Consider the following 12,660-nt stretch of genomic DNA (forward strand, 5'->3'; position numbering starts at 1 on the left):
ATCTTTTCTAGGAAACCAGCTGCTAATCAGAATGTTTTCTCATCACAACAATGCAGAGCAATAAGAAATAGAAATTTGGGGTAAAGCTTATACAAATTCTTAATACAGCAGTAAGGTTAAATTTGTTGGTAGCACAATATTGACTGATCCTTCAGAAATATATTTTATCCAATACAAGTTGGAAGCAGTGGAAGTCTTAATTCATATTCATGCAAAGCCTTCTGGTACAGTATGTCCTCAATCTGAAATTTGTGAGAGGAGTAAGTCAAATCATTTTCCTCTGTTCCTCCAATGGTGATTTTGAATCTCATGTTAGCTTTCACCACCCAACACAATCACAATCACCCAACACAATCACAACTTCTGAAAAGTTTTCCCATTAAGTATGTCATAACCTCTGAAATGTTCATCTGGCTACCTTAAAAACAGGATGTAGCAAACTGTTTAGGGTTCTTTTACCTCATAGGAAAGCTGCAGGCTGAATAGGACTTAAAACACAAATGAAGGCAAATTTAGGGCTGAAACAGCTTGACAGCTTTATTAAGAGTCAATTCCATCAGTGCTGTGCATAAGCTGATCCTAAAAGATTTAGATGATCCTACCTGCGATTTTGTCAAAAAATTTAAATTCAAAAAATGGAATATTGGCAGATACAATTTCATCCTCCAAACTAGGGAGAGCCATGATTTTTTAAATACAGCATTTTCCCTCTTTATAAACGATCTTTACTATGTACTGTGCATCATCCATTGGATTTTAAACCATGTCAGCATAGCACCAACTTCTTTATTTTCAGTGAAGTACAAACTGAAGCAACTGAAATGCAAATATGACACATAAAATCAGACATGAAGAAACATTCAAATTTCTTTTCTCTATTTCCTTTTGAAATTACAAATCCTTTCCGGGAGGTAGACTTGGTTCCCTATGAAAGCACTACAAGGTCCCAGCTGAATCAGGAAATTAGCACCTACATTTTCCCAGGAAAAACAAGTATTATCTAGTCAAAGCAGCAGTTCATTGGGCAGGAAATTATGTATTTCAACAAGCACTGAAATGATTCTATTTATAAGAGAGAAATATGTAAGAGCTGCTCAACTTACAAATCTATATAAACAGAGGATCTGCATTACGCATGTTATATTATATGCATGTATATGTGTAAACAAATATATTTATACTTCACATATACTGAAATGTACCTATATCATTTACTTTCATTGTCCCAGATCATATATCTGTTATGTATGTGAAAGTTTAAAAGAAAGAAACGTATAAGGAAAGCATCAGCAGGCACTTACATGGTATGCTTAAAGAACATTTTATTTCTAAGCAAGATCATTGGATTCAAAAAAAGGTCCTAAAAATAATTTAGTTTGATTCTGGCTTAGCCAAATATGTGAAATATGGTTTAACATAATGAAACTCCTATGACTTGCACAGCAAACCATACTTAACATACTAACATAGCCACAAAGTGAGGGAGCAAATACACATTGTTAAGAATTAAAGGGGAACGCACAGCTTATCATTTCAAAGAGAGAGACTAATAAAATATTAGGCTGTTGTGTAGGAAGAGGGGGCAACTCAAACCCACACCCTATACAACTTCAGTTTGCAGATTTTTCTTAAAAAAATATGTAGAGGGGAAAAAAGCATTTGTCCCTTTAAGGACAGAATCTTATATAAATTATTTATGGACATTCTTCCTGACTAGTATTGGGCTACCTGGATCCTTTTAAGAGGACATAAATACAGCTGTGCAGTTGTTTTACCAAATAATATATAAGCTTAGGATACTCTCTAGAACAGGTATGTCAAACTGTTGGCCCACGGGCCAGATGCATCACGCCGAAAGCGCACCCTCCCCATTGCCGGCAATGGGGAAAAAGTCGCGATATGTCACGCCACGTCACGTGACGTCGCAAGTTTGACATGCCTGCTCTAGAACAACAGCAGGGGATATTCCTTGAAATAGAGAACATTCACAAGGCTCAAGTTGCAGTGTATGGTTAATATATCAGAAACACTACCCAATATATTGTTGAAATCAACAGCATTAACCAAATTTTAAAATAAACCTTCCACTTTTCTCATAAAGTTATATTGGTGTGATATCTATCAAAATACAAATAGTGATATTGGTTCATCTCAGAGACTAACTTGTTGGATTCAACTCAAAGGTTGTTCTGTTGCTATCTTGTTTTCATAAATCAGCTACGCAAATGCTACATAAAACTGGCACAATTCATCAAGTGGTAATCGTACAAGGGTAACCAGGCCCAGCTGATAAATAGGTCTGCTTGCGTGGCATATATATGAGGCTGGAAACTCGGATAGTTAACACTGCTAGTCTTCAACTTACAACAGTTCATTTAGTGACCGTCTGAAGTTACAATGGCACTGGCAAAAAGTAACTGATGACCAGTTTTCACCCTGACAACCGTTGCAGCTTCCTCATAGTCACATGATCAAAATTCAGAGATGCTTGGCAACTGACTCATATTTATGACAGTTGCCATGTCCCGGGGTCAGGTTGATCCCCTTTTGCGACCATCTGACGAGCAAAGTCAATGGGGAACCCAGATTCACTTAACAACCATATTGCTAACTTAACTCTAGTGATTCACTTAATCACCGTGGGTCCAAATTCCTTAACTGCTGTCCTGATACGCAACAGAAATTTTGGGCTCAACTGTGGTCGTCAGGTTGAGGACTAGCTTTATAAAAAGGACACATAATTATATTAAATAATTCACTTAACAACCGCGTGGTCAGCTTCACAATTACAGGGGTTCGCTTAACAAAGGGGGGGCAAGACAGGGTCGTAAAATTGGGGCCTTGACAATCGTCTCACTTAACAACCGAACATTTGGGGCTCCACTGTGGCTGTAAGCTGAGGACTGCCTGTGGAAGGTTCACCCCGGGTTTAGTGAGAATGCAAACATATCCCGTGTAAAGCCCTAGAGGGAACATTCACTCTGGACTGCCTCTTCTGCTGAAATCGTTCCCCAAAAGAGAGAGAGAGAGAGAATGAGAGAATGGATGGGAGCTGCAATTAAAGACCCTGAAATTGAAAAGGGAAAGCAAAACACAGCAGTAACAGACAGACAGACCTGGGGGGAGAAGAGAGAGGGAGGATTTAACAGCCTGAACGGGCATTTTGAGGCTAGGAAGGGAGGGAGGGAGAGAAGGAAGAGGGGAGGGAGGGAGAAAGGAAAGGGTGAAGGGAGTGAGGGAGAGAAGGAAGAGGGGAGGAAGAAAGGAAAAAAAGGAGGAAGGGAGGGGAGTGGAGGCAGGGAGGGAGGAAGGAAAGGAAAGGAGTGAAGGGAGGGAGAGAGGGAGAGAAGGAAGAGGGGAGGGAGGGAGAAAGGAAAGAAAAGGAGGAAGGAAGGAGAGTGGAGGGAGGGAGGAAGGAAAGGAAAGGAGTGAAGGGAGGGAGAGAGGGAGAGAAGGACGCGGGAAGGGAGGGAGGAAGGAAAAAAGGAGGAAGGAAGGAAGGAAGGAAGGAAGGGGAGTGGAGGGATGGAGGAAGGAAGGAAAGGAAAGAAGTGAAGGGAGGGAGAGAGGGAAGAGGGGAGGGAGGGAGGGAGGAAGGAAAGAAAAGGAGGAAGGAAGGAGTGGAGGGAGGGAGAGAAAGACAAGGGAAGTGAGGAAGAAAGGAAAAAAAGGAGGAAGGGAGGAAGGGGAGTGGAGGGAGGGAGGAAGGAAAGGAGAGAAGGAAGAGGGGAGGGAGGAAGGGAGGAAAGAAAAGGAGGAAGGAAGAAGGGGAGTGGAGGGAGGGAGAGAAAGACAAGGGAAGTGAGGAAGAAAGGAAAAAAAGGAGGAAGGGAGGAAGGGGAGTGGAGGGAGGGAGGGAGGAAGGAAAGGAGTGAAGGGAGGGAGAGAAGGAACAGGGGAGGGAGGAAGGGAGGAAAGAAAAGGAGGAAGGAAGAAGGGGAGTGGAGGGAGGGAGAGAAAGACAAGGGAAGTGAGGAAGAAAGGAAAAAAAGGAGGAAGGGAGGAAGGGGAGTGGAGGGAGGGAGGGAGGAAGGAAAGGAATGAAGGGAGGGAGAGAAGGAACAGGGGAGGGAGGGAGGAAGGAAAGAAAAGGAGGAAGGAAGAAGGGGAGTGGAGGGAGGGAGAGAAAGACAAGGGAAGTGAGGAAGAAAGGAAAAAAAGGAGGGAGGGGAGTGGAGGGAGGGAGGAAGGAAAGGAGTGAAGGGAGAGAGAGAAGGAAGAGGGGAGGGAGGGAGAAAGGAAAGAAAAGGAGGAAGGAAGGAGAGTGGAGGGAGGGAGGAAGGAAAGGAAAGGAGTGAAGGGAGGGAGAGAGGGAGAGAAGGACGCGGAAAGGGAGGGAGGAAGGAAAAAAGGAGGAAGGAAGGAAGGAAGGGGAGTGGAGGGACGGAGGAAGGAAGGAAAGGAAAGAAGTGAAGGGAGGGAGAGAGGGAAGAGGGGAGAGAAGGAAGGAAAGAAAAGGAGGAAGGAAGGAGTGGAGGGAGGGAGAGAAAGACAAGGGAAGTGAGGAAGAAAGGAAAAAAAGGAGGAAGGGAGGAAGGGGAGTGGAGGGAGGGAGGAAGGAAAGGAGTGAAGGGAAGGAGAGAAGGAAAAGGGGAGGGAGGGAGGAAGGAAAGAAAAGGAGGAAGGAAGAAGGGGAGTGGAGGGAGGGAGAGAAAGACAAGGGAAGTGAGGAAGAAAGGAAAAAAAGGAGGAAGGGGAGTGGAGGGAGGGAGGAAGGAAAGGAGTGAAGGGAGAGAGAGAAGGAAGAGGGGAGGGAGGGAGAAAGGAAAGAAAAGGAGGAAGGAAGGAGAGTGGAGGGAGGGAGGAAGGAAAGGAAAGGAGTGAAGGGAGGGAGAGAGGGAGAGAAGGACGCGGGAAGGGAGGGAGGAAGGAAAAAAGGAGGAAGGAAGGAAGGAAGGAAGGGGAGTGGAGGGATGGAGGAAGGAAGGAAAGGAAAGAAGTGAAGGGAGGGAGAGAGGGAAGAGGGGAGAGAGGGAGGGAGGAAGGAAGAAAGGAAAAAAAGGAGGAAGGGAGGAAGGGGAGTGGAGGGAGGGAGGAAGGAAAGGAGTGAAGGGAAGGAGAGAAGGAAAAGGGGAGGGAGGAAGGGAGGAAAGAAAAGGAGGAAGGAAGAAGGGGAGTGGAGGGAGGGAGAGAAAGACAAGGGAAGTGAGGAAGAAAGGAAAAAAAGGAGGAAGGGGAGTGGAGGGAGGGAGGAAGGAAAGGAGTGAAGGGAGAGAGAGAAGGAAGAGGGGAGGGAGGGAGAAAGGAAAGGAGGAAGGAAGGAAAGGAGTGAAGAAGGGAGAAAGGGAAGCGAGGGAAGAAGGGAAGGATGGAGGAAAAGGAAAGGAAAGGAAAGGAAAGGAGAAGCAGCAGCGCTCCTCGCGGCTCCTTTCCCTTTCCCGTGTCCAGCAGGCCTCGGCCGCGCGCAAGGCCTGAGCCCCGGCCCAGCCACCGTCCACCCCGGAGGGCCTCGCTCACCACTTGGTACCGACTGACGGGCTGCTGCTGCTGCTCCTCCATGCCGGCAGCGGAGCGGGGGGGGGGGGAAGGGGGGCGCGTCGGGTCTGGCCGCCTCAGCGCTCGCCTCCTCCTTCAGCTCCGGGCCTGTTTCGCTCCTCCCGGCCCCGTCTTTCTCTGGCTGCCTGGCTCCGGCGGTGCGGCTGGCTCCTCCCCTGAAGGCCGCCGCCGTTGCCGCCTCCTCCTCCTCCTCCTTCTCGGGGGAACCTGGGCGCTCGCTTCCCCGGCTGGCCGCCTCAGGAGGAGGAGGAGACGGCGGCAGCAGCAGCAGCGAGTGAGGCGGGCTGGGAGGCGAAGAGGCGTCTTGAGGGCTGAGAGGGGTTGAGGCGTTGAATGGAGGGAAAGAGAGGCGGCCTTTTTCATTCGCCTCCTCTTCTTTCACAGCCCTGGCCGCGTCCACACGACTCTTTCCTCCTCCTGGGCCAGGGGTAGGCAACCTCGGCTCTTTTATGACTCGTGGACTTCAACTCCCAGAATTCCTGAGCCAGCTATGCTGGCTCAGGAATTCTGGGAGTTGAAGTCCACGAGTCATAAAAGAGCCGAGGTTGCCGACCCCTGTGACCTGGACAATCCCGGAGAAGAGGAAATACAGGTCGGCTCCACTGCAGTCTCTGGAATTGGGGGGAAAGGGTCTGAACGTCTATGGAGATTCACAGTCACGGTTGTCCCAAAGGTGCTTTTTTCAGGGGGCAACTGGCCTTTGTGTTTTTTTTCCTTGAAGACGGTTCGCTTCTCAGCCAAGAAGCTTGCTCAGCTTACAAATAAATAAATAAATAAACCGCCCTGAGTCCTATGGGAATAGGGCGGTATACAAATCCAATAAAATAAATAAAATAAATAAATAAATAACTCAAGGTCAGGGGTAGGCAACCTCAGCTCTTTTATGACTCATGGACTTCAACTCCCAGAATTCCTGAGCCAGCCAAGCTGGCTCAGGAATTCTGGGAGTTGAAGTCCATGAGTCATAAAAGAGCCTACCCCTGCTCAAGGTGTTAAACATAACTCACCCTCTTTCTTCCTATTTTCCCCCACAACCACAACCCTGTGAGGTGTATGGGGCTGGGAGTGACCGGCTCAATTTTACCCAGCCAGCAATTATACCTGTCCACATCTGTTTACTGCATCTTAGGGACCCCAGCCGTCCTTTTTATTCTGTGATTCAATGAAAAAAAAATGCCCTCCTTTCCATTATTCGAAAGATTCAAAAGTAAATGTCTAGGCTAGAGAGATTCTTAGCTATCCAGGTCATGGTTGTCCCCAAAGCTGCTTTTTCAGGAGGCAACTGGACTTTCTTGTTGTTTTTTTTCTTTGAAGATGTTTCGCTTCTTATCCAAAAAGCTTCTTCAGTTCTGACTGAGGGGGAAATGGTGGGGAATGGAAGGATTTATATTCCTTGCAGACAGCTGGCCATTTGCATTCTTTTATGGCCTCAATGACTCTAAAAGAAGACAAATGACCAGCTGTCTGCAAGGAATATAAATCCTCCCATTCCCCACTATCCAGTCAGAGCTGAAGAAGCTTCTAGGACGAGAAGCAAAACGTCTTCAAGGAAAAAACAAGAAAGTGCAGTTGCCTCCTAAAAAAAGCACTCTTTGGGATAAGGAGTTTGAATGCAGCCCTAAATTGCTCTTCATGTGGAGCAGTGAGTGGTCCTTTGGTGCTCTCTGAATTTGGCTGTCCTCTTGCAGACGTTAGCCAAACTAGGTAACACCCTCAAGGCTAGTAAGGAGTGGGGTTTGAGCCCCGTTTATATTCAGGTGGCTTTTCTTTATTTGTTTGCCTGTTTGTTAAATTCATTTGCTGTCCATCTCATCACAAGGTAACTCTGGGATGGTTACAACCTAAATGGCCATCACATAAATTGCATGGGCGCTTGGGAAAGTCCCTTTGTTCAGCTCCTGTGTAATTTCTAATGGTCGCTGAATGAATGGTCATTATCTGAGGTCTACCTATAATGACGATCAATTGTAGGAGTAATCTCTGAATACATTGTTCCTAAATATCCTTGATTTTTTATATAGTCAAATAATAGTGCTCCATTAATGGTCACTTTTATTTGAATTGTAATATTTATGCTCTCTGATTTCCCCCTAGTCAATCTTCAGAATCCTCCCTTTTATTTATTTTCAATCAATAAAAGTTTCTCATCAATTTCTATATTTATATCTATCTATCTATCTATCTATCTATCTATCTATCTATCTATATCCATATCTATCAATCTATATATCTATATATCTACATCTATATATCTATACTATGCCTATATATACCGTATCTATATCTATATATCTATATCTTGAAATTAATTTAAAAAATCATCCCATGAGAAAATTTTATTGATTGAAAATGAATATAAGGGAGGATTCTGAAGATTGACTAGGGGAAAATCAGAGAGCATAAAGATTATAATTCAAGTAAAGATTATAAATCAAGTAAAAGTGACCTTTATTACCATTATTACATATAATAAAATTCTAAACAATCCACAAGATGCATTTCAAGTCCATCTGGCCCCTTATCTTTCTAGAGTCAACATTCTAGTCCCCCTTTTGCTATTTTCCAAAAGTATTTTTTTCCCCTTTATAATCCTTAAATTTACACGAAACTTCTTTCATAAAGGGTAGAAGAAAACTCTCCTGGCACAGTAAACCTTGCCCTTCAGAAGGTTATTAACATCCCAAAAAATCAATTAACAAGCAATTTCCTGAGGTGGTTAAGACAGGAGGTAGGCAAACCCAGTGCCCAACTGGGTTTATCTTATCTCAGTGGCTTCTAAAGTTCTAAAACTCACCGGATATTGCTATTTTACAGTCTCTTTTGGGGAGGCTTTATATGGAGCAAATTTATGAGTCAACCTTGCCTTCTTGATCTAGAGCGGGTGTCTGATGAACTTATGTCCCCTTCACCAGTTCCTCTTTTTACTGGGGCTGTTGCCATAAAGCTCTCTTCATTCTGCCATTATTTGCCCAGAAGTCCAAAGATTAGTTATTCTTAATGCTGCTATTGTGCTGTGCTGTGAATAATTGTTTATATCATCCTCACCCCCCTGTCATATCTGTGAGTCTAATGGAACTGATCTGCTTCTCCATCTAATTTCAGAAATCCTTATTTACACTTAGCAACACCCTGTTTACCATAGTTTCAAAGGCCTATACTCATTACTTTACAGTAACTACTTGAGGTAGGAGGTGATAATTAGGTCACCTGGCAGAGAAAATGGGTTTTTTTGCCACCCACTCCACTATCCTACACATTTGCTTTGTTCAAAGCCACAAAGCATATTTAGTTCTTTCTTTGCAATGGCCATTACCGCTACTTGTTTGTGACATTTGAATCACAAGATCTGAGATGTTAAAAAAAAATCCATATTGCTAGAAGGAACTGATTAAAAGTTTGTTATTGTAGGAAACAACATCACTCCTTTTAATTAGTTAAGCAGATAATGGTGTTCAAAGCTGAAAAAGAGGGGAGGGATATTTTTACTAGATAGCTCTATTGGGTTATCAATTATGTTTCTAGTTCCTTCACAGTACAAATGAAATTTTCAACCATATACAGGTAGTCCTCGATTTACAATCATTTGTTTTGTGACTATGCAAAGTTAGAACGGCACTGGAAAAAGTTACTTAGGACCATTTTTCACATGTGCGACCGTTAACACATCCCCCTGGTCACGTGATCAAAATTCAGATGCTTGGCAACTGGCATGTATTGTCCCAGGGTCATGTGATCACCTTTTGAGACCTCCTGATAAGCCAAGTCAATGGACTTAACAACTGTGTTTCTAACTTAACTCTAGTGATTCACTTTAACAACTGTGGCAAGTAAAGTTGTAAACTGGGTCCAAATTCCTTAACAACTGTCTAGATAAGCAACAAAAATTTGGGGCTCAGTTGTGGTTGTCTAGCTTTATAAAGGACACAGAGTATTATAAAACTAATTCAGATATTAACAGTCTGCCGTGGTAATCTTTGTATAAAGACTACCGATTACTAATTTAAGTTTATGACTTCCATCGGAAGGCACAAGGTTTACTCCCTGACATTTCCAAACAGGACTGAATAAGTTTTTAGTTGAGAACAGTTTTCCTCCTTTTACAAGCAGAGACCTGTTCACGTAATATATTATGTCATGATGAGTGGAACAGAGTGCAATCTGGTCATAGAGCATAGGTTAAGTTATTCAACTTTGTACGGGTGATTGTTTTAAGTTAATTATTATCCAGCAATGCTATCTGAATCTGTACTAATGGCTCTAATTAACAGGGAGAAAGAGGGGAAACAAAAATGGGATTGCAAAGCATTCGTTTCTATAGCTGCATCTCTCTTACCTCCATTGACCTGTGATAAGAAAAAAAACAAAACAGGTAGTGCTGACCAACTCACCAAAAAATAGAGAAGCGAAGATATGGCTTGGCATGCAAACACATTCTGTAATTAGATGGATGCATCATACTAACCTGTCATTTGGTAATTGGTAAATTGGTAATTATTAGTGACCACGTGCTAAGCCAAAACTAAACACATGTTCCTCACCTTTCCCCACAGCCATTTGACATGCAGCTAGTCCTCATCTTAATGACCACAACTGAGCCCCAAATTTCTGTTGCTAAGCAAAACAATTGTTGAGTGAGCTTGGGCCTGATTTTATGACCTTTCTTGCCACAGCTGTTAAGCGAATCACTGCAGTTTTTAAGTTAGTAATGTAGTTGTTAAGTAAATCTGGCTTCCCCATTGACTTTGCATGTCAGAAGGTTACAAAGGGTGATCACATGACCCCAAGACACTGCAACTGTCATAAATATGAGTCAGTTGCCGAGCATCTGAATTTTGACCCCATGACCATGGGGCTGCAGATTCTGATCAAATGGGCAGAATTGCACTTCAACAAGGCCACTTACTTGATGCACCTGAATTCAAAAAAAATGACCATACGTTTTGTTCATTACCCTACAACATCTTTTACTGATGTCCTCTCCGTGTCAGAAACCAACACAAATTACCAAAGCAACACAGGCTTTGATGTGGTGCCTCTAGGATTGCATAGCTTGGCCTTATTGCATAGTTACTCTTTCTCAATCTCAATGACCTACTAGAAGTTGAACAAAAAAGGGCTAGGTGAACCAGTCAGTCCTCACAGCCACGAAGTAAGCCAGATGGATGCGTCTCTGACTCAAAAGTATAGAAATATCTAGAAGAAATGGCAACGGCTTTACTGCCCACTTCCTGCCCCACCCTCAAGCCTGAGAAGTTCTCTTTCTCTGTCTCTCTGTCTGGGCCTCTCTGTCTCTCTCTTTCTCTCTCTCTCACACACACACATACTCCCACATGTGTGTGTATGTGTGTGTGTGTGTGTGTGTGTTCCATTGGTTATGGAAGGATCTCTTCTGAACCACGCTGATGCCAAAATAGTGAAATCTACATTGTTACACATGCATGTAATGACTCACGCACAATTCAAGCTCCGGTCTTTCATTGTGCATGTATCATCGACACATGAGGTGAAACTTGCATTGTGAGAGACTTTTCTCACTCCAAACCCTTCCCCCACAGGAAAGCAGCACTGTGGCATTAAGCAATGGGTAAAATATCCTTGAACAACAGAAAAAAGGGGTGGTTGACACTTGTATTAATCTGAATTTGTTTTCTGAGAACTGATAAAAGGTGCTTTATTAGGGTTGCTGTAGTTTGTGTCTGTATTTAAGAGGAGACATTTTTTGATAGATGAGGTAAAGGTAGCTAAAACCAAAGCATATTCTGAAATGTAATGAGAAACATCATAATGCTCAGATAGGGAAGGAAGCTTTCAGATTTGGCTTCCTAGTTCTTATTTTTCTAGATAACGAACTAGACAACCGGTGATGTGTTGGCTCATCGTTTCAGAGGGATTTCCTTGCCAGATTCCTCCAAATCCTGCTAGCTTCCCACAGGACTGAATACAATTAGACATGTAAGAAAAACTAAAGCAAAGCTTCTCAAGTACCAGGTTCACTGGAAAAGTTCTTAAAAATTCAGGGAGATATCCAGAGATGTAGCTACACTGAAAGTAGGCCATGTTGAAAGGAGCAGTCAAATACCAGGAACTGATCACAGGAAATGTTTTATGACATTTTGTATTATGTCGTAATATATAATGAAAAGGTTGCCTTATGAGTTACCAAGTTAAGTTTGCCCAGTTTGGGATCCAATTTTGCATCCAACTGCATCCAATTTCGATCACCACAATATAAAAAAAGATGTTGAGACTCTGGAAAGAGTGCAGAGAAGACCAACAAGAATGATTAGGGGGCTGAAGGCTAAAACATACGAAGAACATTTGCAGGAATTGGGTCTAATGAAAAGAAGGATGTGTGTGTGTGTGTGTCTGTGTGTGTGATAATAGCAGTCTTCCAATATTTGAGGGACTGCCATAAAGAAGAGAGGGTCAACCTATTTTCCAAAGCACCAGAAGGCAAGACAAGAAGTAATGGATGGAAACTAAACAAAGAGAGAAGCAACCCAAAACTAAGGAGAAACTTCCCTCACTGTAAGAATAATCAACCAGTGGAACAACTTGCTTTCAGAAGTTGTGGGTGCTCCAACACTGGAGGCTTTTAAGAAGGGACTGGACAACCATTTGTTGAAATGGTATACGGTCTCCTGCTTGAGCAAGGGGTTGGACTAGAAGACCTCCAAGGTCTCTTCCAACTCTGTTATTTTGGTATTCAGTTCGAGGCTACAAAACAAATGATTTTGGTAGTCTATAGGTAAATATTTTAGCATACTAGTAAACATGTTCTTAAAAGGGATGCAGTGGCTCAGTGGGTTAGGACGCTGAGCTTGTCGATCAGAAGGTTGGCAGTTTGGTGGGTCGAATCCCGAGTGCCGCGTAACAGAGTGAGCGCCTGTTACTCGTCCCAGCTTCTGCCAACCTAGCAGTTCGAAAGCACGTAAAAATGCCAGTAGAAAAATAGGGACCACTCCGGTGGGAAGGTAACAGCATTCCGTGCGCCTTTGGCGTCTAGTCATGCCGGCCACATGACCACGGAGACGTCCTCGGACAGGCGCTGGCTCTTTGGCTTTGAAACGGAGATGAGCACCGGCCCCTAGAGTCGGAAACGATAGCACGCATGTGCGGGGGAACCTTTACCTTTAAACATGTTCTTATTTTTTTAAAAAACAA

General features: G+C 43.6%; 1 protein-coding gene across 4 annotated transcripts in view; it reads right to left on the reverse strand.

The window, feature by feature from the left end:
• The window catches only part of NDFIP2 (Nedd4 family interacting protein 2), a 42,459-nt gene extending 36,579 nt beyond the window's left edge, over positions 1 to 5,880 (reverse strand). For 3 of the 4 annotated variants that reach the window (XR_014026318.1, XR_014026319.1, XM_081326858.1), the window contains exon 1: positions 5,458 to 5,880. Coding sequence is in view for 2 of the 4 variants with exons in the window: in XM_081326858.1 (XP_081182984.1) it covers positions 5,458 to 5,499 (42 nt within the window). In the remaining 2 variants the exon portion in view is untranslated. The remainder of the gene's footprint in view (positions 1 to 5,457) is intronic. The other variant, XM_081326859.1, reaches the window with a different exon arrangement.
• Positions 5,881 to 12,660: the final 6,780 nt, after the last annotated feature.

Source organism: Vipera berus (assembly GCF_964194415.1).
Source record: "Vipera berus genome assembly, chromosome: 4".
NCBI lineage: Eukaryota > Metazoa > Chordata > Lepidosauria > Squamata > Viperidae > Vipera > Vipera berus.